This window comes from Misgurnus anguillicaudatus, chromosome 10 (genome assembly GCF_027580225.2).
Source record: "Misgurnus anguillicaudatus chromosome 10, ASM2758022v2, whole genome shotgun sequence".
Taxonomy (NCBI): Eukaryota; Metazoa; Chordata; class Actinopteri; order Cypriniformes; family Cobitidae; genus Misgurnus; species Misgurnus anguillicaudatus.
Genome location: NC_073346.2, coordinates 441,206 through 469,161, shown reverse-complemented (window position 1 = coordinate 469,161; position 27,956 = coordinate 441,206). Strand labels below are relative to the sequence as shown.

Here is a 27,956-nt window from a genome sequence, read left to right as displayed (position 1 = left end):
TCCGGGGCTCAGCTCGAGCAGCAACCGAAATTGCCAAGCACATACGCACAGTTGCTTCACGTGACCGCGCCGCTTCCCTCCTCTTCAAAGCACGTGGGCGCTTCAGAGCGTCTTTCGTTGCTAAGTAACATAAGCATTGCTTGACGCTGTTACGAGCACCCACCGGCGGAGAAAGAATTTGGCGCCTATAAACACGCACGTTTGTTAAGAACTGTATATCTGATCATCGTTTACATTTTTATATTTCAAAATATATGTATGCATTATGTATAAGACCTATATGCATCAATGTGCAAGTGCATGTGCGCATACATGCATGCGCCCCCACCACACGCACACACAAAATCAGTCTATAACCACCGCGGTGAATTTGTGCATTACCACCGCCATGGTAAAAAACTGCCACCGTCACAGCCCTAAGCGCTAGGGTCACAAAGTCTGAAAACGCCCCCATTTCTCGGCCATGAGGCATTAAACAACGCACACTGTCCTCTAATCCATTGCGAAAAATGTCCTTCAGTGCAACTTCTCCAAAATCCACCAGGTTACAGAGGTCCAAGAACACATTTACATATTCCTCGAGTGGGGAATGTTCCTGGTGTAAACAAAACAAAATCTCTGCTGGATCCATGTGGCTAGTCGTTCTGTTGTGATGAGGCAGAGACGAGTGAGGATCCAAGTGCAGTTTAAAGTATATTTAATATAAAACAAGAAACAGGTTAACAGACAGGCAGGCAAAACGCAGAGCTAAACTGAAACAACATTAAACAACGACCAGCAACAGGGAAGTGAACAAACAGTGTATATATGTTAAACAAGAACCAATCACAAAACAGAGACAATGAGTAACTATGACAACACCCGAGAGGTAATGAATGAGTCTAATGAGTGTCCATGGTAACTAACAAGTGGGCGGAGCAAACAATCAACAATGGGGAAAACAGCAGACAGAAACACAGGGCAAAACACAGACAGTATCATTACAAAAGCAGTGTCTAAAAAAATTTAAAATTAAGACAGTATGTATGCACCTGTACAGAAGGCAATGAATATTTATTTATGGCATTTTCAATAGTATATTAGTGTATCTATAAAGTATGACAACGAATTCATTATTTTGACTAAATTATGCTGGATAGATCCTTTTTAGTCAGAAAGATTTGTCATCATTTCAAAACAAGTTAAAATTAACTTACATTACAAAACAACTTACATTATATCCGAGTGTTAATTGGTCAAAAATATGAATAAATACAGCCTATGCGAGTAAAAAAATTACAGAACATAAATGTTTAGCTCACGCGGATTGAACGAAAAGCCGTTAATTTAGCGGACTCTTTGCAACATAGTGGACGTGCTGAAACAGTCGAGTCGCAGGTGCTTTTCAATGTTTATAATGTTTCACGCACACTGTAAAAAAATTCAGTAGAAATTGCAGCTGGGTTGCCGGTAACTTACCATAGATTTAAATTTATGTTTTTTTACTGGCAACGTTTTGTTCAAAGTTAAATGAATACAAAACATTTACAAGTCTTTGGGCCCTATCTTGCACCCAGCGCAATTGACTTTGTCAGTGACGCATGTATCATTCCTATTTTGCACCGGCGCACAGTGGGTTTTTCCCTCCACAGACGCACGTCGGCAAACTAGGGAATAAACTTGCGCTCCCTGGGCGGTTCAGCGCAAAAAAAGGAAGCGTGTTCCAGCGCAAACCATCCCTGATGCTATTTTGCTGTTTCAAAAAACAATTGCGCCACTGACCAAAAAAAAGTAGTCTAAAGTCAGTGGCTTTAGTTGCGCGTGGTTCATTATGCTATTTTAAGGGTGCATGCTTGACCATAATGTATAGCGTGCAAAACGCGCACACACTTTGCTTATCTAATCTACACAGATGCAACAGTTATTTTTGCAAATCATAAATTGTTACAATAAAAAATATTAACACATAAGGGAAATCATAGTGGTGAGCATTGTGGTGATAGTGTAAAGATCGGCGCATTTCTGCGTGTTTATTGTTGCACTTCCACTTATGAAACAACAAGTGAGAAACCTTTTTTAGGGTTATTATGTGTCCAGCCGCACTGAAAACGCATTCTGATGGTGTACTGGTAGCGCAGATTGATACTTTTTCGTGACCAAGAGAGAACAGACGTTTCTCAATCTGAAGGCTGCAGCCTCGGGAGATCGCTGCTGTATATGTCATCAAGCCTGGTTTATTATTTTCAGACATTTGCAAGTCATAAGCATATTACAACAATGTATGATTAACAAAGAAATTTATAATTGTTAATTGTTAATAACTTTATAATTGTTAATGTTATAAGTCTTGATGACCTATGCAGTTTGCAAATTCGACCTCCGGAGGCTACAGTCTTCGGATTGAGAAACGGCCAATAGGTGTGTTCGAGATCATCCGGCGCTGCGCAGACTGATCGGCGAGGTTTGCCGCTTGCAGTTGAGGGAAGAACTGAAGACGGAACCGTCAAGCCGGACACCTGCTGCTTGCTGTAGTGACGTGTGCGCCGTGTTTCCTTGTTTTTAATCGCGAATAAAGTCAATTAGATGGTGAATTTGATAAAAAAACTTTTAATAAAAAGTTGCAACCAGAAACATTTTATATCTAATATTTTAATTGCTGCTTATCCTGTATACCCGAAAATACTGGGAAACAAGCCTATATTATTAAAATACCAATAGAGTTTGTTATTTTCATTTTTATTTTATTACACAACACAATATAACATATTTATGCATATTAACGTGTTTTTTCCCTATTTTAAAACATGAATTTATAATGTTTATTAGTGGAACTAAAGGTCGGATTAAACTTGAAACGCACGTGATCGTTGTCATCAGTGAGGCGACCAATCACGAAAAGCTGTGTCGTCATCACAACTCGGTGCAGCCTCTCTGGAGAAGCTGCACCGGCTGAGCTAGCCGGCTACTCTCGAAACGCTCTCGCGGTACTTAAAAACCATATGACACAGTCACGTGCCTGCAGTGCCAGCTGAAGTCGGACAAAAATACTAACCGGAATGCACTGCTTCAAGTCAGCCGCCGATCGGTCTGCGCAGCGCTGCATGAAGTCGAACACACCTACTATCTTTCCTCATTGTTCCGCCCCCAAGCCACCGGGTCATCACTGATATCAGTTGCCTTCCCTTGCAAATTAGCGCATTAACTCTGCGTCTGCTGGATGTTTGCGTTAACACGAACCTGAAGACATCTCACTCGGCGAGATTGTACTTTAAATATTTCATAATTTGTGAGGTGCACAGCCCCACCATGGGGCGCACTTCCTGACCGCCGGTTGACTCCACCACCGCGGTGGTGCGGTGGTAATTACAACTGTCCCAGCCCTACTAGCGCTGCTGTTAAGCGGGTCCTATCTCACCGTGTCCAGGGTTGAGGTGGACGGCATCCCTAAATAATGTTTTTTTGGGGGGGCAGTAGGCATCGGGGTCCGTGGGATGCGGAGCCAGAGCAGCAACGGACGCCCGAATGCACTACGTTAACACTGTCAAGTCCAGTCCTTTCTACGCCTAGTCCCGAGACAGTTCACAATATACTGGTGCATCCAGTTGAGGCTGGTGCGAACCGGTTGGTCGCGAGCCTAGCAAATTCCCCGATGGTGTCGGTTCGGGCGGCTGGCGTCATTAAACCACCTGTCTCCACGACCGGGCCGATCGCGCCAACGGAACCAGCCGGGCCGATCGCGCCAACGGAACCAGCCGGGCCGATCGCGCCAATGGAACCAGCCGGGCCAATCGCGTCAGCCAGGTTGACCAATTTTTTCATTTTTGAGTTCAATGATTCACCTGAGTTACCTGATTCGCTTGATTCACCTGATTTGTCTGATTCACCTGAGTCATCTGATCCAGCTGATTAACCTGGTTCACCTGATTCGTCCGATTCATCTGATCCAGCTGATTTACCTGGTTCACCTGATTCCTCCGATTCATCTGAGTCGCCTGTGTCACCCGGGTCACTTGTGACGTCTGATTCGCCTGATTCACCTGAGACGTCTGATTCGCTTGATTCACCAGAGACGTTTGATTCACCTGATTCACCTGATTCAACCTGTGTTTCGCTTGATTAACCGGAGACGTCTGATTTGCCTGATTCACCAGAAACGTCTGATTGCCTGATTCACCTGAGACGTCTGATTCACCTGAGACGTCTGATTCACCTGGGCCGTCTGATTCACCTGATTCGCTTCAGCCGCCTGCTCTGCCTGCACCGCATCGGCCTCCTGCTCTGCCTGCACCACCTCGGCCTCCTGCTCTGTCTGCACCGCCCTGGCCTCCTGTTCTGACTGAACCGCCCTGGCTTCCTGCTCTACCTGCATCGCCCTGGCCTCCTGTTCTGCCTGAACCGCCCTGGTTACCTGCTCTACCTGCACCGCCCTGGCTTCCTGTTCTACCCGCACCGCCCTGGCTACCTGCTCTGCCGAGCTCACTCAATTCTCCGCCACATGAACTTTACCCACCCTCCCACCCTGTTGCAGCTGGACTATTTCAATCCAGCTCAGGGAGCGTCTGGAAGCCGCTCTTGGGAGGGGTCCTGTAATGATTCTGTCTGTGTTTTGCCCATTGTTGATTGTTTGCTCCGCCCACTTGTTAGTTACCATGAACACTCATTAGACTCATTCATTCCCTCTCGTGTGTTGTCATAGTTACTCATTGTCTCTGCTTTGTGATTGGTTCTTGTTTTACATATATACTCTGTTTGTTCACTTCCCTGTTGCTAGTCGTTGTTTAATGTTGTTTCAGTTTAGCTCTGTGTTTTGCCTGCCTGTCTGTTTAACTGTTTCTTGTTTTATATTAAATTTACTTTAAACTGCACTTGGATCCTCACTCGCCTTGCCTCATTCACAACAGCTTTGTTCTGTATTTAAATTCCTTCACCGTGACAGCCCTAGGTGCTATCTAAAAAAAAAAGTTTGACTATCAGTCGACTATGGCAAAATCCAACGAGTCAGATTAGTCGAAAACAGCCCTACAATAGATGTCTCTCTAAAAAAACACATTATTTAACTTGTCAGCTTGTTATTGTATAAATTAGGTAGACTCCTACAACATTTAATTTGCTTATTTGATATAGCGTGGTGCAGACAAATTGGATTACAGTACAGATCTAAAACATTCTTGGGGGGGGGCTTGGAATTGAGAAACACTGCAATAGCGATTTGGCTTTTTGTTGTTTGCTTACCAAAGAGATTGGTTCAATGACTTTAGATAACATATTTACGTCAGACAGTGGCAACAAATGAATGTCTCTGTGTGTTTCAATCAGTTCTATAGCTTCATAGGTTGTGAATTAGTATATTGTATCCACAGGCTCATGCACTGGTAAGGACACAGGTTTACTATACATTGGTACACTTGATGACCTTTAAATCACTTTTATCACTTTAAATCAACGGATTTGAAGATTACCTCTATATTGTCACCTAAAATAATCTTAAAACTACATTTTGTGTTCCAGAAACAGTAATATTAAAGGGATAGTTCACCCAAAAATAAAAATTCTGTCCTCATGTTGTTTCAAATCTTTATGATTTTTTTTTTTGATGAACACAAAAGAAGATATTTTCATTAATGATGGTAAGCACACTGCTGGGTGTAACCATTGACTAGTAGAAAAACAAATACGATGAAATTCTATGGGTACCATCAACTGTGTACTTAGGCTACTATCATTTATCATCTGTATCATTTATCACAATGCTTCCATGATATTTGTTTTCCTACTATGAAAATTAATCGTTAAAGTCAGCTGTATATTTACCATAATTTATCATAATATCTTATTTTGTGTTCATCAGAAAAAAATATATTGATACAGGTTTAGAACAAAATGAGAATGAGAAAATGATGACAGAATTTTCATCTTTGGGTGAACTATCCCTTTAAGAAACAACTGCCTATGTCTATTGAGTTGGCTTGTGTAATTTCGGTTGTATAGCCTCAGAAAAGGTCATTATGGGAATTTTTAGGTCATTTTTATAGGAATTTTTCAGTGCACTGGAGGGATTTTGCAATTGAGAGAGCCCTTAAAAAGCCTGACACGCCTCTAAATTAGACCCACATATGCGTTTAGCAATTAGCGCATCTACTGGCAGCAGTTGAAACTTAATATATTGGAATATAAAATTATATGTTGGGGTATAATTTTGCAATGATGACAATATGAGATTTTCAGTGTAAACCACCGGTATATATTACACGATTTTTGCATTTTTGAGCAAATAACGTACCCATGTATTTATTACATAATATAAGACAGAAAACAAAACAGTCGATTTTTTAAGTACAAATATTCCAAGTGTAGCGAGGTTAAATGATCGATTTATGCTCATTTGTCTCATTGACCGATTGCATTATAACGTCAGCTTAAAATGTGAAATGCTATTGGCTCTTGTGACCAAGTGGTCCCCAACTGGGGGCCACGAATTTGCTGTGTTAAAGCTTAACATCCTGCGGATAGCTTCATTCCGCATCGTTACATGTGTGGGAAATGTTTTAAAAACATTAATGTGTAAAAATAGCAGCAGAACACATATATGTTTGAGCCACAAAAGATTCTGGGGGCTAAAGATGATACACACAAATGACAATATGTATAGTAAAGTAGAAACAAAACAAAACGCTCTGTGAACAATAAACCCTTGCTTCTGTCGGTTTTTATCATGGACAAAAAACTGCATAAACAGGCCGTTGGTCTTCTTTTAAATCAGCTGACTCCATCAGGCTTTGGACTCTTTGATGTCTCGTTCTATTATAGTGGTCTATAAACTGCAATACACCCTGTGTCTGTACCTCCTTTTAAAACATTTAAATGCTTGGTTTTAAATGTATCTGCTTCTCATGCTGCTCACCATGCTGCTATGGTCACTTTTTATAGACCTCCAAAACCAAATAAGGATTTTTTGTCTGATCTACTGTCCATACTGTCTGTTAAATTTAAGAGAATTTTGATTCTGGGTGATTTTAACATACATGTAGATCAGAAAGCCTGTGGCGTGGCCAAGGACTTTCTATCAGTCTTGGACTGTTTTAATCTCTCACAGTTTGTAAATGTTCCCACTAACTGTAAGGGGCATACATTGGAATTAGTCATGGCGAATGACCCTATTCTTACAAATTTTTCTGCTGTGAATGTTAGTCTTTCAGTCCATTTCACTATCTTTTTTAATATCGAGGAATCAGTAGAGAAGTTTCACAATCTATGTCATTCCTGTTACGTGGTGTGTAGGAAGAACCCAAGTGCAGACAGAGGTAACTCAACAAAGACTTTTATTATGTGTAAAAAACCAAAAACAAAACCCACGAGGGGGCAAAACAACATAAACAGGATTATATAAGGAACACTAAACTGTACAAGACACAAGACTACACTATGACATTAAACAGGATAACATTAAACAATGAACTAGACTGGATACAATAAACACTACTAGACTTCAAGACAGCGTACTCACAGGATCACAGAAACAATGCACAAGCACAGCACAATGAATACAAGAGGATTAAGTAGTTAATCAAACAATAATGAGGAGGCTATCAAGGGAGCGGGGTAAAAGAGACAAGACACAGGGAACACGTGGTCTAGTAAACCAATACTGAGACCACGTGAACCCACATAAAACATGGGTCTGTCATGATTCTGCCACAAGACTAGATTAAACAAAGGACAGGATGGCAGAACCATGACAATTCCGTAAATGGCAATCAATTGATTATGCTATTTTTGCAAATTGAATTGTCTCTTCCTTAAAGGCGGAGTCCATGATGTTTGAAAGCCAATGTTGATATTTGAAATCACCTAAACAAACACGCCCCTACCCCAATAGAATCTGGACCTTCTGTTGATAGACCCGCCCCACACATACGCAACCCGGCATTTTATTTGATTTGATTGGCTATAAGTGTGTTTTGGTAGTCGGCCCGTCTCCTTTTCCAACGCGTTTTTCAAACATCGTGGACTCCGCCTTTAAATGCTGTCTTCTTCTAAATCTCTATATTTAACAATGTCCTTTCAGTCAACTTGGAAATTTTTACACCCATAAAAACTTTTGGCACTCCTTTTTCCAAATTTACTGCAATACAACCTGAGTTACTCTGCAAGTAGATTTCTTGTATGAAAGCTTCCACTTGCATACTTGATCCTATGCCTTGTAGTCTGTCTTGCTTTGGTCATTTATGTCCCTCAGTTCTTGTTATTATAAATGACTCTTTGTCAACTGGTGTGGTGCCAACAGCACTTAAAACTGTTGCTGTCACTCCCATTTAAAAAAAGCAAAATTCTGATGTGAACGTTCTTTCAAATTATCACCCAATTTCAAATCTTCCATTCCTGGCTAAAATCTTAGAGGGTGTGGTTGAAAATAGTTTATTAAAATAGTTTATTCGAGCCCCATCAATCTGGATTTTGAAAACTGCTCAGCAAAAAGTAACTAATGACTTGCTAATAGCTTCTGACTCCGGTCTCTTCTCATTATCTTGGACCTTAGTTCTGCCTTTGATACTATTGATCATGCATTGTTACTTAATCATTTGGAAACTGTATTTGGTTTGTCAGAGACCATTCTTGACTGGTTTAGGTCTTATTTTACTGATCGCAGTAAATTTGTTTTTATGAGTGGCTATAGGTCCAAAGTTGGTTCTGTACATACTGGTGTCCCACAGGGGTCAGTACTGGTTCCCTCTACTTTTTAGTATGTATATTTATCCACTTGGTCAACTACTTAGATCTCTAGACCTTATCACTTTTATGCTGATGATACACAGATTTATATCCATTCAAGGCCAGGGGCCTATACCATGAAGCTGGTTTAGTTGGTTAGCCAGCTTTGTTTAGGATTAGTTTGTGCAAATCCTGGGTTTTGGGTACCATGAAAATAGCTTGTACCAACAAGGCCTGAACATTGGCTTGGTTTTGTCAACCTGAAACTAATCCTGTAACCCTGAGTTTGTTTAACCATTTTCATGGTACGGGCCCCTGGTCAACATGTAGACATTGTGCGCCTCCTAATTGTATCACTGAGATCAAGATTTGGATGTCTAATATTTTTCTGTCCTTAAATGGCTCTAAAATGGACATTATGCTCATAGGCTCTCCTCATCAACTGTGAAATGCTTGTGGTTCACTTACTTTGTTGATGATGTCACCCTGTCATTTGAGCTTTTTGTTCTGATAATGGTTAAGAAGACATCATTTTTTCACCTCAGAAATATAGCAAATTTACATGCTGTCCTCTGCTGTGGTAGAGAAGTTAATAAACTCTTTTGTTTTGTCACGTCTGGACTTTTGTAATGGTCTTTTAGTTCGAGTATCTAAATCATTACTCAACAAACTTCAATAATTACAAAATTCAGCTGCTAGAGTACTGTCTGGGGTCAGGGCTGGAGATCATATTACCCCTGTCTTGAAGTCTTTGCATTGGCTCCTAGTCAGGTATCGTATAGATTTTTAAGTCATCGTGTTAACTTAAAATGCTTTGCATGATCTGCCTCCTCACTACTTAACTGATCTTGTAATGCCTTCTACTCCATGTGGTAATCTGCGTTCCTCTCAGAGTGGAATCTTAGTTGTTCTTGAGACACGGTTTCGCTCCAGGGGTGAAAGACCATTTCTTCCTATGCTCCCTAGCTTTGGATCTCTCTTCCAGCTGACATCAGGAAAGCAAATACTTTAGAGACTTTTAAATCTCTTTCTAAAACATTCTATTTTAGGATTGTTTTTAGTGATTAATCATTTTATTTTCGTGATGTATATTTTTTGTATTTTAATGTATATTTTTTGTATTTTAATGTGTTTTTTAATGTGCTTTGAGAAAGCAATATACTATTAAAGGACAAGTTCGGTATTTTACACTTAACTCTTTCCCCGCCATTGACGAGATATCTCGTCAATTAAGAGAAAACGCTTCCCCGCCAATGACGAGATTTTCTGTCTTTCCACAACTTTTTAAACCCGGAAGTATTGCCCTATGGCAAGCTGCTGCATGTCCGTGTCTGTTTTAAAGATCGCTCTGAAAAGGATCTCTATGAAAAGTCCATCACAAAAATGGAATTATCTCTGCTTTTTGCTCAAAATGTGGTGTTTTTGCAGAAACCTACCCATATTCAAAAGCTGATTACAAAAGAACTACTCAAGGTAGGATGAAACGGGTTTTTTTTGAAAGCAGAGGGTCTGTTCTTTCATTTGGTATATTGAATGTTTATATATCTGAAGAAGAACATTTTCTGGAAGGCATTAAACTTTGGTGAAAATCATGAAAAACGCTGGCGCTGGCTGGGAACTTTTTAAAAAAATGCTGGCGGTGAAAGAGTTAAAGCCCTGTTTTCAGATTGTTTATGATGAAATAGAACGGTTTTGACTGAAATTTGCGGCTGCCCCGAGAATTTTTGGGTGTTTGTGTTTCAGCTCCTACCTTTACAATGGGTTTAATGGTGCACTGGAACAATCCTTTCTAAAATGCATTAAACTTTCGTTTACAAAGACGTGAAACTTATTGAGTGGTCAGGGTTGTTCAATGATATGCTCACACAAAAATCGCGTTAAAAGATGCTTTCCAACAGCTGTTTTAGCATTCGTTGTTAACTTCTGGACCTATTTTTCCAAACGCCTTACATCCGTACATTCTTCCGCTTAGAGCTTGAATAATAGACACTCCAGCCCAGTTGGTGGCGCTAATCCGCCATTGCCAATTGCAAGAATAGAAACAAAGTTCCCGGCGCGGAGTAATACCGTACCTCACTGCACAACTAATACAAGTCAATGGAGTTGGCAAAAACTACGATAAAACCTGTTGGAATGCGTATTTTGCAGAGATTTTTGTGTGAGCATACCAGTGAACACCCCTGACCACTCGGTGAGTTTCACGTCTTTGTAAACGAAAGTTTAATGCATTTTAGGAAGGATTGTTCCAGTGCACCATTAAACCCATTGTAAAGGTAGGAGCTGAAACACAAACACCCAAAAATTATCTGGGCAGCCGCATATGTCGAAATTTCAGTCAAAACCGTTCTATTTCATCATAAACAATCTGAAAACAGGGCTTTAAGTGTAAAATACCGAATTTGTCCTTTAAGAGTGATTTGAAAGAGCAAACTACTGTGGAATCGATCTTGTAAACTGTTGGATAGATGCAATTCACTATGTTCTGAGCTTATACACTATAGGTATATTCTCTTTGTGTTTTAACATGTATGATTTAAGCGCATTATTCTGCGCCCACAATGGATATAAGCATAAAAGTTAGGATGTTTTAACCCGTACACGGCACACCCCTCCCTTGCACATGAGGCTGCATAAATGTCATTGTAACTTTGAAGCATTAAATCCTAAAAATATACAGTCATGCGAGACATCGTTTGAAAGCTTAGACTCTCAGGATTCCATTAAGCGCACCACAAAGCATAATATGCAACAATATTTATTGCACTCAAAAATCTAGTTGTTAGTTACCTGAACCGGGCGGTGGCGATTTAGGATATTTACTTAGCTTCAAAATCTTCCCTTTATCTGCTTTGTTGAATTTTTTTTTTCAAAACAAATAGTTCATAAATCCCCAAAAGTCCAAGGAAATGGAATAGCCAAGCCTTTTAATCCAAAACGATTTGGTCGCCTCACAATCTTGATGTTTCTGACCGAATTATGATATAAATACTGTAAACAATTAGTTACCGGTTATTCGTTTGACTCTCACTTTTCATTCACGATTTATAATAATATATTCGTATGTCACGTTTATTGTGCAACATCTGAGGAACAAATACGCCCCCTTGTGGAATTTCAGCCATTGCATTCCAAGAGGCTACAGGGGACTCTCAGCGCCACCTATAGAACGTGAATGTAAAGCACACTTCATATGTTGTCGAGGTTCTGCATTGACGCTAAGAATGTTGCAAATAACATCCATATGTCATAGGGATTACTTTTGTATTGTATATATCTGCTTTTTAACCTTTCAAAGTGGCGGATCTGTTGACTTGCATTATATGAATCACAGATTGGTTTCTGAAAAATATATTATTTATTGCTCTATAGTATGCGGGTCTGAGGTCGGTTGCTCGTTCATACAGATGGTGTTTTATTTGTGTCTGTAATTTGCTGTGTGAACAGGCCACTTCAGACTCACATCTGTAAGTAAATACGGTTGTCACTCTCGAAATTTTGCCGTGTGATAACACACCCTTATTATAATAATGTCACTTCTTATAGGATTAGTCCATTTTCTAAAAAAAAACTAATCCAGATAATTTACTCACCACCATGTCATCAAAATGTTGATGTCTTTCTTTGTTCAGTCGAGAAGAAATTATGTTTTTTGAGGAAAACATTCCAGGATTTTTCTCATTTTAATGGACTTTAATTGAACCCAATACTTAACAGTTTTAATGCAGTTTTAAAAAGGCAGTTTCAAAGGACTCTAAACGATCTCAAACGAGACATAAGGGTCTTATCTAGTCATTTTTGGCAAACAAAATAAAAATATGCACTTTTAAACCACAATTTCTCGTCTTCCTCCAGTCCTGTGACGCGCCTGAGCAACCTCGCGTAATACGTCATCACGTCAAGAGGTCACAGATAACATATTGAACCTACGCCCCAGTGTTTACAAGTGTGGAGAAAGAGGACCGTTCTGACGTTGTTGTATGTCGAATGATGCTAATTAATGTCTTTGTGTCAGTTTATTTTTAAAAATGGTCCGCAAATGTGCGTTTCATTTATGTAACACGTGACCTTTCAACGTCATTACACAATTACGTGAGGTTGCGCTGGCTTGTCACACAGCCGGAGGAAGAAGAGAAGTTGTGGTTTAAAAGCGCATTTTTTTTCTTGCCAAAAGTGCAGAGAAAGAGAAAATAATTGACAGCACATTTGAGTTTCAATTTCAACAAACCACCATCATTTCATCCGCTCATTTGCATTTTAAAGGACACACCCTAAAATGTGGCAATTTTATCATGCTGTGATAAATTATCTATATGGTATTTTGAGCTTAAACTTCACATATGTACTCTGGGGACACCAAAGATTTATCTTGTGAAATGTCACATTTTAGCACGTTATTTTGAAGCCTTTCATACTGTGATAGTTTTGCAAAATGAAGGAAAATATATACTTACTCTATCTATTTGCTCAGTCGTTGAATTATTTAAAACTAAAGCACACCTGTGGTGTAAGGGCCACTCCGCTTCACCACATTGTCATCTCGAGTGTAAATTTATTTTTGAGTAATTCAACGGCCGGTCGTCAATTATTCCCTAATTAATCATGGCAGTTTTTAAATGAACCTATAATCTATGAGTATGATTGAGCAAATAATTAGGGTAAGTATATTTTCCTTAATTTCGCAAAACTACCACCATATGAAAGGCTTCAACATATAGTGTGCTTAAAGCATCCTTTTGCGCTTAGATGCATCTTGAGAGCAAAATGCTGTGCATTAATCATAACTGTTAAAACACAAAGAGAATATGCTGATTTCACGCAGCCGCCATCTTGAAATTGAAAACGAGGCTCCGTTGGGAAGAAACACAGAAGTATCGCCATGAATCACATGAGAGTGGCGAATGCGATGTTGTGTGTTAGGCTGTACATCTTATTAATGGAAAGAGAGTGATAATATATATATATATATATATCCTTCCATCGCTTCTCGGGTGACTCAAAGGCCTCCCATGAGTGGATTGTGAAAATATAAAGGGTTTTGGACCTCATTTTAAGGTGAGTGAAATAGCTTTAGTTAGCTAACACTAGCTTTCCAAGTTGCACACGTTTTGGATGGCAGTTATCAAAACAATTCACTGATTTTCTCATTAGATTACAGACAACACGAGAGGGTGCTCAAAACTTTTTACTCAGAACTGCATTGTTCGTTCGCTCACGGGTAACATAGACTGAAACGGGGAAGTGTGACTTTGTTTACATGGTGATGTGAACTTAAACGCAGGAGGACACTTCAGAGGAATCACAGGGATTACATGGTGTGACTTTTTTGTCAAAACCAGAATTGACTTCCATCTGGAATGCATTCACTTTGATGAAGAGAAATGTAAGTCAGTAAAAACTAAGTTGGACTTGTTCTTTTTTAACTATTGGCTGGCTGCCCAATCTGTGCTTATAAACCCAGGAATACCACACACACTTACTTGTAACAAACATGAAATGCACACATTAGATACGTAGTAAGTAAATAATTGTACAGTTTTAGAACAACTCATTTTTTACAATAAGGAAACGTATTTACTCGTTCAAAATATAGTTTTATTTATAAATGAACTTCAATGTATATTGCCTCACGTATGATAAAATATATGTACAGTTTTAGAACCAATCATATTTACATTAAAATCCAATAACACACTTTTTTACACAGGGCCATGTAGTTTTGGATTTTTTCCCTTAATAATAAAAACCTTTATTTAAAAACTGCATGTTATGTTTACTTGTGTTATCTTTGACTAATATTTAAATTTATTTAATGATCTGAAACATTAAAGTGTGACATATATGCAATAACATAATACATCTGGATGCGGGCTGACACTTGTTACACCACTGTATATAAAATTGTTCCAATGTATATTTTCTATCTACTGTACAAATTGTAACAAAAAGGCAAGGTAACAAAATTTAGTTTGTTTTGGGATTAAAGGAATAAAGATATAGATGCATTTGTTTTTTCATTGGAACAGATTTAGAGAAATTCAGCATTACATTGCTCACAATTGGATCCTCTGCAGTGAATGGGTGCCGTGAGAATCAGAGTCCAAACTTGGCACCTCTTGTGAAGTAAAAAGATGCATGTTTGGACCCATTCATTGCAGAAGATCCATTGGTGAGAAAGTGATGTAATGCTGAATTTCGATAAAGAAATAAGCTCATCTACAGCAAAAAAAAAAAAAAAATGGGTGTAACTTTCCTTTAAAATAGAGGTTCTTAGAAATTTGTCAGTAGAGCAAAAACAGTCCACAGAGTGAGTGGGGTAGGACACCATCAAAAATGTGAAATTCTTTGAAGCATCTTATAGCCCTCTCTACGTGTATCCTCATGAGGGCAATCTCTGGGGTGTGCAATTTCATCTATATGTGTTTTGGGAAATGTCTGCTTGAAGCAAGGTGATACTAGCTCATCTACAGCCATTACTTTGCCATACTGGCCAAGCATAAAATAAAGGTAGTTAGCCCATGTTACGCATATCCGACTGACTGTTGCCTTTGACAGATTAAAGGTCCCGTTTTTCCTGTGTGTTTTAAGCTATGGTTGTGTTTATGGTGTGCAATATAGCATGTGTTCATGTTTTGTGTGTAAAAAATGCAGTATTTTTCACATAATTTACTTATCTCTATAGCGCTGTTTCTACTGTCCTAAAAACGGGGTGATGTTTTCCTTGTTCTATGAAGTCCGTCCTTCAGAAATATGTAACGAGTTCTGATTGTTTAGTTTGTTTAGTGTGCTGTGATTTGACACAGCTTAGCTTAGCCTGAGCCGTTTGAGCTTAGCTGGTGACTGACGTATTCCTGGCAGGGGTTAGTAAAAAAACTCTTCGCTGTAGGCTTTGAAAGGGGAATTTTATTAAAGAAAATATATCGCTTGACATTGAATTTTGACCTTTATAATTTCACAGGTATTATTTATGCTCTAATAGCATCATTAAACACTAAAAAAATAAAAAAATGGGATCAGGAAAACCGGGACTTTTAAACCTTAAAGCTAGTATGTGGAAAGAAGCCGCTGCCTTAAGGCCCGGGTATACTTTTTTTCCGCGTCCGGGTCCGGCTCGCGCGTGCACGTGTCCGCGCAGCTTTCCGAGTATAGTCCCCGCGGCTACACGCGGATGGCCGCGTTCGACACTGTACGCAATACAAGTGATTTCTTATTCAAATGATTAGTCTAACAGGCTGTCAGGGCAGCACTGATTTGGCGACATTTACAGTACATTAAAACATTAGGATAGGTGAAGAAAAGTAACTGATCCAACATTGCAAACACAGTTTAGAACAAACAACAAGATAACAAAGAACAGGAATCAAACAAACATGCTCCACAGCTTTCTGTTCTTGGAAGAAGTAAAAGTTAAAGAAGAAAAACGATAGTGTGTGTGCAAATGCTGTCCAATTCCTTTGTATAATTGTTTATAGTTGAGTGTCCTGTCTAAATATTTTCACGCGCATGCGTTGTTGTACGCGGACTGTACGCGCACTGTCCGCGCGGTCTCAAATTTTGGGCGAAAATGACGTCATGCGGACGGCGCGCATACGCGGACGTCCCTAGTATACTTTCGGCTTCATACGGCAGAGAAACAAGAAAAAACTGGTCGAAGAGACAAATGTTGTGAGCAGTGTTGGGAAAAGTTACTTTTAAAAGTAGTGCATTACAATATTAAGTTACTCCCCGAAAAGTAAATAATTGCATTACTTAGTTACTTTTCATTTAAAGTAATGCTTTCATTACTTTTAAGTTACTTTTAAGTTTAAGTTAATGTCAAGCTCTGGCCTGCCATCTCCGTTTCTGACTTAAACTGTTCCTGCTCAGGCGCACAGAGTGCGTAATTCTACATTAATATTTTCAGTACATTATTTTATTTTTAAATTGAATTAATTAAACTGAAAAGTAACTTGCATTACTTAACTCAAATATTAATGTGTACATTTTTAAGTAACAATTTTTAAGTGTGTTACTTTACTTGTTACTTCAGAAAAGTAATATTTACGTAATGCACTTTACTTGTAATGTGTTACCCCCAACACTGGTTGTGAGCATGTTGTGCTCTTCCATGATAGGAGATGTTTCCAGGTAATCAAGGTTCTGCATATGCCTCAAAACCACTGTTAGATCTGTGTATTGAGAAAGAGGAGAAAATTACATGTAAAACAAAAAGAACCATCAAGGAGGTCATAAGATTAATTTACATGCTCTAATTTTCATCAATTAATTACATGCTTATTTTTTTCTTTAATTTGTCCCCCTGCCCTTAGATCTGAGATAATGACTCACTCTTCTCTTGTGTTCTGATCAGGAAACGAATGGTGGTCCTCCTCTTCTTCCTCTAGTGCCCCCTTCTCCAAATCTTACCTTGGAGGTCCGGAGCACTGCAGAGTTTAGCTCCAACCCTGATCAAACACACCTAACAAGCTAATCAAGGTCTTCATGATCACTAGAAAATCACAGGTGTGTAAGTTTGATTAGGGTTGGAGCTAAACTCTGCAGTGCTCCGGACATCCAGGGTAAGATTTGGGGAACCCTGCTCTAGTGTTTCAATATCACAGACACTGGAAATTAACATAATCATGATTTCAGTCTTGGCAGTCTGTCTGTCTGTCTATCATAAATGTCAGTTTGCTTAGGCAACATAAGAGTATTTGTAATATGATAGTACTGTAATGTTTTATGGTGTCTGTAATTTAATGAGAAAATCTTTGAATTATTTTTATAATTGCCATCCAAAACGTGTGCAAATTGGAAATCTAGTGTTAGCTAACTAAAGCTATTTCACTTATCTTAAAATGAGGTCCAATATCCCTTTATATTTTCACAATCCACCCACGGCAGGAAGCGATGAAAGGATATATATTATCACTCTCGTTTCGTTAATAGGATGTACAGCCTAACACGCATCGCATTTGCAACTCTCATGCGTTTCACGGCGACCCTGCTGAAAAAACCAGCATACCAGCAAGACCAGCATATGTTGTGTTTTGGTGCTGGTTTGCTAGTGAACACAAGCTAAACCAGCATCAAACCAGCATCAGCACAAGCATTAGCACCAGCTAAACCAGCAACAAACCAGCATTAGCACCAGCTAAACCAGCATTAGCACCAGCATCCCATGCTGGTCATACCAGCATATGTTGTGTTTTGGTGCTGGTATGCTGTGACCACCAGCTAAACCAGCATAGACCAGCATAATTCCCATGCTGGTCCATGCTGGTTTGATGCTGTTTTTTTCAGCAGAGGATACTTCCGGGTTTCTTCCCACCGCAGCCTGCACTGTAAAAAACAACCTATAGAATTTACTCAAAAAAATAGTTGTAACAATTTGCACTCACTTTGTTTAAGTAGATTATATCCTATATATTTGATTAAAGAGTACCTAAATTTAATTACTATGATAAACTAAAAAAATTAGGTAAGGTCTACCTATTTTTTCATAATTAATTACTTATAAAAAAATGAATAACATTAACCCTATTGGTATTAAGCCACAGATCTATTAAATTATTATTAATAATGATAAGCCATTAAGAAACATTACATATTACTTATTCAGAGAGGGTTGAATAAGGAAATAGTCATACACAAGATTGCATAAATTGTTTGCTTTATTGAACAAATAACATTCTGTAAACATTTAAAACTAATAATTGGAAGTACAAAATAATCCCAATACATTTCAAGTGAAATACAACAAATCATAGTTTTACATAAAGCTTCTTGAACATATTATTTCATAAAAAAATAAACCAAAGTCTTCATGAGATGTTAAAAAACCATTAAAAGCAAGATTCCTAAATACTGTTCTTCACGTTATCATTAGAAAATTAAAGAAGACAATAATATGAGAGGAAAAACTGATCTCATTTACCTCAGTAGACTAGCATGCTATATCGATACAAACAAACATTTCAACATCATTTAAAACTTATTAAGTGCACAAATACAACTTCATATTATGCTATAACTCACAGTACACGTGCATAAAACATTGAACACTAACAAGAAGTACTTACATTCAATTTTAAGTGATTCAACTTCATATACAAGTCACATATATAACATATGAACTCAGAAATACTTTTTTGAACAGACATTAAAAAGCGAAAGGCAACGTTAAGTATATATCTGTAAATGATAATAATAATAATAAAATGGCTTCATAAATGGATCCCTTCTAAAACAAAACTTAATATATTAACAGATAAATGCAAGAAAACCTTTACAGTAATTATCTAGCATCGACAGCTTTACCGTTGTTTGTTTGTCTGCTCGACGCCCTCCCGTCTGTATCATACATCAACCGTCCGCTGCTCTCTCTCGTCACGTGGCTTGCTCAAGTTCAACCACTCAGATTGAGCAGCTCCGCTGTTCACGAGATTCAGATATGTAAATATAATAATGGAAGTTAATATTTTAATCATAAATATGGATTTTTATTCGTATTTGCAGGTGCAAGAACTGGGCGATGTTTCATTCAAAGCTAACCTGACTGACATATTCTAACCTATCAATCTGTCAACAACAGAGACAGAGAAGCACGCAAATGACTAAACTTCTGGTAGATTTTACAGTTAACCAACTTAACATTTCCATTCATGATGATATCAACAAGTTAAATAAAAACTTACCTGTCAACAAACCGCAGTTCTCCCGCCGATATGATATGAAAAATGGTGACTCGAGTCCCGACTGGATATTGATTCATGCGCACTTTGCGGTGCTAAGGCCAATATTTTGGGGTATATGTTACTTATTTTTTTAGTATTGCAGTTATTACTGTTAAAAATTGGATAGAGTATACCCATTATTTTTTATTTTACTTGCTAGCTTATATACTTAATTAAATTATAACTCATTTTCATGGGTTAAATTTAACACCCTCCAGAGTAATTTTTTACAGTGTGGGTTTCAATTTCAAGATGGCGGGTGTGTTAAATCAGCATATACTGTAGATATTGTAATGAGCTTTAATGATTGTTGGATTTCTGAAAAGTGTTCATTTGTCATTGTATTTGTGTTTTATTAGGAGTCCCACGAGTGTCTCAGTGTAAATTTACCTTGCCTCTCCGGTTAGTGAGCTACCCCTCTTCACCTAGCAAAAATGCCAAGTACAAGATCACTCTGGAAACCAACAAACCTCCCGTCAACCTTAATGAAGTCTTTCCAGGTATAGTACTATGGCTTTATGACCTAAGTTTTTTCAAATAAATACCTGGTTAATAATTATATTTCAATCTTGTTAATAAAAAATAATAATTTAAAAGGGGGTTCAATGGTATTTCATGCATTCTGACTTATTAACACAGTTATAGAATTGTTTCCTCATGCTATACGTAGGCAAAGTGTCAAAAAAGCAATTGGGCGTGTTACACTGTGCCGAATGCACTTCGATTACGGGTCCAGCTGACGTTTACAAGTCCAGCTGACGTTTCAGGGGTTTCTATATGTATTACTTTTTTATGGGCACTTCCCCTTGAAAACACCACCCACCCGTCAATCAGCGGGAGATGCTAGAACTTACAAACATCACATCACGTGACAGCTTTGTTTAATTTTAAAATTCAACGAAATAAGAAGTGTGTTTTTGGATGTAAGGAGAAGAAAGCCAGCCGTATGAAAACAAGGGAAATAGTTGATTATCCAGGGTAGCAGCAGAGTTTTGCGTGTGTGTTTGATGTGCTGGATTTCATTGAAAGTCCCAACCGGGTCATGAGTTGCATGCAGTAAGTAAGACTTCTGTCCTATGTTGGAAATAGGCGCGTGCATATTATATAAATGACACAAACATGTAGTGAATCATAAGTTAATAGTGTTGTATAGTGTTGCATGACTCATACTCGTCCTCGCGTGGTAGTAACTTCTCCTTCTTAATTTTTTGTACGTTATCAGAAAGAATCGGTAAATCTAATCTTTTTTATAAATCTGATTAAACTAAAGACTCTTCAGAGATATAAAGAATGTAATACTACTCTATAGGTACTCCAGATTAACATCAGAATTGCAGAAACAGTGTGTGTTATGTGAGCTTTACATAAAATCTTAAATATTTAACATGTAGAGCAAACATGTAACAGTAGAGCAAAATAGTGACAATCATTTCTTGTTGCATGTCAGATAGCTGGACATATGAAAAATTAAAACAACAGTTATTGACATTTATAAAGTATCAGACAAAGCAGGTATGGGTGGAGAATGGGACAAATGCAGGCTGTAAATATCTATTTAACCATAAATGCAAAAATATTATTAGATTAAAGTAAGTGTATAAGCCTGCTGGTCATAACAACATACTATTATATTAAAAAATAATTAACCACAATCTTTCTGTACATGCGGATGGAGAAGACTGGAGAATAAATTCAAAACGACAAACTTATTGTTTTCATGATCATGTTCGTTGATGTCACGTTTCAGTACTTGGGTTCCTATCTTTCGGATCATGTGTGTGTGTAATGAGGTGTGTTGTAAAAAAATACCTGCACAAGAAATTATGTCCCAGCCACATGTCAGTGCAACAGTCATTTAGAGTGCTTTCACATATACACTGTTTAGGTCGGCCCAAATGATGTGTCTCTCCGAGTACGGTTCGTTTGGGTCAGTGTGAATACAACAGCCGCACTCGGGTGCACACTAAACAGTCGCTCCGAAACCGCTCTAAACAGGTGGTCTCGGGGCGGCTGTCGCCGAACTCTGGGGCGACCCACCTGTGGTGTGAACACTGCTGGACCTCGGGCCGAACCAAATACAGGAAGTTCTCCACATGTTTGATCCACTGGGCTTCCGTCATGACGTGAGCCGGGTGTTATATTGTGGGTTAACAACAAACAAGCCAATCCTGGTCCGTTGCAGAGATTCGCTGTCTCCTTTACGTTTGAGCTGATGATTTTATAAATGCATAGCTGTCCTCCACACACAAATAGTGACATCACAGGCTTTTTAGCAAATGGCTCCGTGAGAAAGGCTTTAATAGAACATCTACGCAATTTCGCGTTAAAGCAAAGAAACTTCGCAAAGACGTGCATCGTTTATCTCCACATCTTGATAGCTGCGCTCTCCCTGTCAGGCTGGTTGTCGTGGAAACGTGGGGGTGGTCAGATAGGTCTTGTATCTTTACTAATTGACTACAGATTTGAATATTATACATGTTGTTTTCTTTTTCAAAGATGTACCGTCGAACTGTTGTATAAAAGCAATATCGCTCTCGGAGTCATAAGGCCAACGGCCTCGTGCCTCTGGCCTAATCACAGCCGTGACGATATAGAGCTATATCACATCACTCCGAGAGCGATACTGCTTTTATACAACACTTCGACGGTACACGTTTGAATAAAGAAAACTAGAAAACAACAACGGAATGATTTTAAAAGCCTCTTTGTTTGGGAACTACTTCCTTCTGCCACGGATTTAAAGGCCAGAATGACAGTAGACTCAATAGATGGAATAGCCGTTTCTTAATATTACCGTTTCTTGGTCACAAAGTGTAGTTTTAAGATTAGTTCAGTCGAGAATATATATGTATAATATTCAAATCTGCAGTTGATTAGTAAAGATAGTGCCTATTTGAAGGTTTGCTTAGAAAGATTCGGACAAGACCCAAACACATCAGCGGACATCAGTGTTTACTCACCGCGCTGACCACCGCCCTATCTGGCTACATCTCTGACAGCGATTCCCTGGCTCTGATGTAGGCCCGTCTGTGTTTGATGGTCAAAAACGAGATCAAACCAGCAGTATTTGGTATCATGAAACTATTACTTGTTTTCTTATTTATATGAAGTGTCTTTTATGCTGTATTGTTTTGGTGCGAGGTAATAGAAATGATATATAAATATATAGTTTTATTAACTATTTAATCTTGCGGTATGAGCACTCAGAAATGTTTTTTGCATGATGCTTATAAATAAGTCAGTGGCGATATCTCACACTGTGTTTTAATAGTCACGTCACAGGAAAATACATTATCAAGTGTTCAAATGTAAAAGCTGCAGTGCTTACTTGCAGTTCCACAGTGGTTTCGCGTACTAATAATGGGAGGAGAGAGATAGCTTCAGAGAAAATTTATGTTTTCATAGCTTTATTTCAAGTGTATATTACTCATCCACACATAAATTACAGACTTGTCAGAAATAATATACTGCACTGGTTCTAGTCGCTTTAGAAAATGCACCTGTTAATTATCGGTCACAATGCTTTCTAAATGCTCGAAATGACATTTGAAGATAAAAAATATATTGGTACCAAACAAATAATTTCTTTTATTAGAAAATCTATTTTTAAAATAGGTGACTGCGACTGAATATTAAAGAAAAAGCAGCCAATAAGAGCTTAGATTAAATGTGAACTTTAGTATTCTTTAAATTCAAAAAGCTTCTTAATAAAATGACACAAGTACGGTTTTGCAATTTTTAGGCAAAAGGGTGACTGCACACAGATGGTAAAATATAACTATAATAAATATAATATATAAGTATTGATTTATTTTTTTAAGCTTTTAGTCACAACATAATTTTCACAGTTACATTTGTGTTATCCCATAGTTTGTATGAGTGTTTATTACTGTAATGTGGAAAAAAGTTTAAAAAAGAACGAGTGTTTCAAAACTTTTGACTGGTAGTATATATAGTATATGAATCATGTGTCTCCAACCCTGCTCCTGGAGGGCTACCATACTGCAGACTTCAGGCCTAGTCCACACGTACATTGGTACTTTTATAAACAGTTTTTCCCTCTTTGCCCAGTATGAAGCACTGTCAAGAGCGTGCCAAAACAACAGATGTCAATATATCCCTAACTGTAAAGCCATGTTGACCAAACAGAAGCCATTGCAGAGTCTTGCCTCGACACAAACAAAGTTACATGCCAAAAACTCGGGTTTTACCAGATACACGGCAACACTGCAACCGGAGTATCTAAAAACTTTCCCCTAGCATGAGTTTTCAAAAAAGTTTGGTTTTAGTAACCTGATACTGTGTGAAAGAAAGGTTAAAGTGCATAGAAAATGCTTTGTTTTTAAAAATATCTGTGTTCTTGTGGACAGGACCCAACCTTGCTCCAACAGACCTGTCTGTAATTATCAAGCAATCTTGAACACTTTGATAAGCTGATTCGTCTGTGTTTAATTGGGGTTGGAGCTAAAATCTGCAGGACAGTAGCTCTCTAGCAGCAGGGTTGGAGAAACCTGATATAAATATTAAAACTTAAATCACAAAAAATTAGGTTAGACTTTTTAGTGATATTACAGACAAAGGCCACTAGATGTCATAAATGGTCTATTGGTTTGCTGCATACTCTTGTCACAAATTGATAAATTACTGTCACTGCATCATTGCATAAATATTTTGAAATATATAAAACTATGTTTTTAGAGCATTGCAATGATATACAGTATAGGTTGTCAAGATTTTTTTTATAACAGGATATTAGTGTTATAAATATGTGATGATAAATAGGTAAACATAGATGATCACTACATCATCATTGTATCATTAGGTGGTTTTGAAATATTGATGATTGTAGTACATCAGCATGTGACATCACTATATGTTTAAGTAGTCACGAGACCTCTCTACTTATTAGGTCCCGCCCCCCTCGGGTACCGTGTGTTAGATATGTACAGCTGCAGGGCAATGTTATGTATGCATGAAGTGTGATTAATAAAAACACACATAAGAAGTTCCTGACAAGTTTATTTTGTTACACTAAACAACATGGTGTCAGAAGTAAACTACGACTGCACGCGAAAGTTAGTTTTGTCTTCGCTAAAAAGTTCTGTGCATATTAATCGACTCGTGATCTACTAGCCGCTAAGCTACGTAAACAAATTGCACGCGCAAGCCATGGCAGGGGAATTCCGAAGACCGGATCCTCTCGTTTTTGATGAAAACATTGCAGAAAACTGGCGTCTCTTTGAGCAAGAGTTTGACATCTTTATTGCTGCAGCTCATGGAGACAAACCACGTCGAACACAAGCTTTCATTCTCCTTAACCTCGCGGGTCCCGAAGCCATCGAACGTGAACGGTCCTTTGTTTATGCACAAGAGGTGAGGACACCCGGTGAAGATGACACCGTTATTATTACACCGGCTGAGTCTCGGGAAGACCCAGACTGCTTAAAAATAAAGTTCCGTGAGATTTGTGCTCCACATGTCAACATCACCATGGAACGACACAAGTTCAACATGAGATCCCAAAAACCCGGTGAGACTTTTGAATCTTACATTAGCGATTTAAAAGTAAAAGCAAAAACCTGCAAATTTGGTGCATTACAAGACGAGCTGATTCGTGATCGAATAGTTTGTGGAATACACAATGATATTCGGAGAAAATCACTGCTACGTGATTCAGAGCTTACTTTGACTAAAGCCATATCACCATGCAGGATATACGAGCAAACTGAACAGCATACTAAAGACTTAGTAACACTCTAAACGACAACTGCTTCAGTCGATGCTGTACACCAAACAGGAAAGCACAGAAATTACAAAATCGAAACACAGAACACAAACCATAAGAACTGTAACAATTGTGGTAGTGAACATCCAGCCAAAAGAGATAAGTGTCCTGCATTTGGTCAACAATGTAATGGCTGCAAAAAGTGGAACCATTTAAAAAAATGCTGGAGGTCCACCGAAACACAACAAACCAAACAACGCTACAGCAAAACCATAATTAGTCGGGGAGCCAAAGTCTCAAAAATGGGTTGAACCTGACCTGGTCTGCCATACTTTTTTTTTGTGTTTTTTCTGTTAACTTTGACCCCAAGAACCAATAATTGGAGGGTCTGCTCTGCCGGAAATATTGCAAAAAAATAAAAAAATTGTGGCCATTTTAGTGTATGCACCCTTTATTTTTATCAGAAAATTGTGAAAATTTTTTTTTTCCTCAGTGGGTTGGGTAAACTGTCAATAAATGCATTCCTGATACACAGAACACATGTGCTGACAAAATCCACTGAACAAATAACTCTTAAAACACATTTCTGCATAATTTTGCATCAATTTAATGCAAAAAAGTAGGCGTTTTCTCATTTTTTTCCCAATATTTTCATCTTTACTTCGTTGACAATCAACTATTCCTCCAAGTTATGATATCAGTCAATATGCCATTCTTTTTACCAAACAGTATACTCATTACACAGAAAAAATTATAAAAATCTAACCAAAATCAATGGATCTGTGATGATTTCACTACTAGTTGGCCATCAACAGGCTCAGAACCTTAATAGAATTTTTGGCTACTTTCAAAATTCCGAAAGACATACTGGATAACATGATTGTTAATGTCCACATTATTAAACATCATGGTCTAGGGATCTTTTTAATTTCAACATAACCCTGTTCTCCCAATGGAAATGTGTAACACAATAAATATAATACAGCAAAATGACTTTAATTATTTTATTGCCTCAGATGACAACTATTACAACTTTAAAGAGACACTTCACCCATTTGCATTAAGCTTTGTAGCTTTAGAAACCCAGTCATGTTTTTGAATGGTCATGCATCATTTTCAGTTTCCCCTGAGACGGGAGAAATACAGATTTCAGGGTTGCGCTTCCTTCTTTCAATGATGTAAAAATCGTCATTTTGCGTCATTGAAAGAAGGAATTGCTATATCTTTGTCGAGGGTTTAAGACTACAAACACTCATTTTTCCAGGGAGGGCTATGTATGAGACCCACTCACGCTACAGACCTATTACAGATCAGTGGGTGGGACTTAATACACTTAAATAAATGATACAGCTGTCATCTTTTTGGAATCTAAGCTAACAGATGCTGAGGAGCCAGGCTTGATGTTTTTCAACAATGGTGGAAGGTTATCAATATGATATGGAAGAGGGTGATTTCGAAAACGTGATGCTCGAATTGGATGTTTATGGCTATCTTTATGAGCCACAATACAGGGAAGAGCAGCTGAGGCAGGTGAAGGAACAGGAGGTAGAAGACCGAGGTAGATGACCTGCCTGTAGAAGGTAGAAGACGAGGTAGAAGACCTGTCTGTAGCAGGGGAGGAGCCTGGACTGACTCGAGCTGGGAGGGACTGGTTGTGCCTGTGCTCTCGCTGTGCGCTTACGGACACAGAAATGAGTCAGTGTGCTGCAGAGAATTTCAAAAATTCCAGTTTCTTCTGGATGAAATTTCTACATCAGATGAGGATATGGACGTTTGTGTGGTGAACCACCCAAGCTTTGTACCGCATATGGACAGCAGCATTCTGGATACATATTTTAGAATACCAAAGGTCAACTGGAAGTGACAGCCAAAGCCTGCAGGGACAAACAGACGTCTGACTATAAAGTAAATGTTTCTATTTTATTTGGGAGTGGCTTGCAAAGCTGTGCATTGTGGGAGTTGTTGTCTTCCATACAAATGCGCCCCAAAAGTCACTTTCTGTCTTTTTTCGGTCAAACAGGCACCACATTTTAAATGTATGTTACATTTCGACTACAAATATGACCCACTTTCAATAAAGATTAATGTTTCCATGGGTGAAATGTCCCTTTGACAGAAAAAAATAACATAACTTAATTAACTAGATTCAGGTCCATGTGAGGTGGGATAATCAGAAGGGTGGCACACTGCAGATACTGATCTGGGAACAGACCTTCACCCTCACCACCTGAGGAGACAGCAAACAAGAATGACAGGGTGGATTATACAGCAGCGTGATAAAAGATGCCACCCTCTCTCTCTCTAACACACACAAACAACTGGGTAGGTTGGCTGAATCATGTGTTTATACACAGCCAACTGATGCAGGGATTGGCAAAGGTGTAATAGGAGGGCATCTTCAGTTAGTGGAAGGCAACGCATGTTTCCTTTGATGCTCAAAAAGAGATGGGCTCGCAGTGCATCTAGAGTACTATCAAAGTCACTCCTGTAATAGAGTGACACTTTGTATCGCCGTGCTGTTATTATAACCTTTTCCTGAACATACAGGCTTTCCTCAGAATCACCGTACCTGCACAGTGGCAGAAGGTCTGTCAGGTGTTTGATAGCAGTTGTGTAGGCCTGCCTTTAGCTCAGATAGCTCCCTGTGTCACATCCGGTAAGTATGTAGGTGCTGAGGGATGTAAGATCTGAAGCAGCACCATTATAGTTCCCTGTCAGAGCTTCTGTGATGGCATGAAAAGGTAGGAAGATGTCCATCGTCTTCACGCACAGCTCCTGCAGCCCATCCATGTAAGTGATGTAGTACATGCACATCATGATCACATCTGTGT

General features: G+C 38.6%; 1 protein-coding gene across 1 annotated transcript in view; it reads left to right on the top strand.

Annotated features, from left to right (window-relative positions):
- The window catches only part of bbs9 (Bardet-Biedl syndrome 9), a 460,826-nt gene that overhangs the window by 233,461 nt on the left and 199,409 nt on the right, over nucleotides 1-27,956 (top strand). Inside the window, exon 15 of the mRNA XM_073871763.1 lies at nucleotides 19,760-19,900. Within this exon, the coding sequence (XP_073727864.1) occupies nucleotides 19,760-19,900 (141 nt within the window). The remainder of the gene's footprint in view (nucleotides 1-19,759; nucleotides 19,901-27,956) is intronic.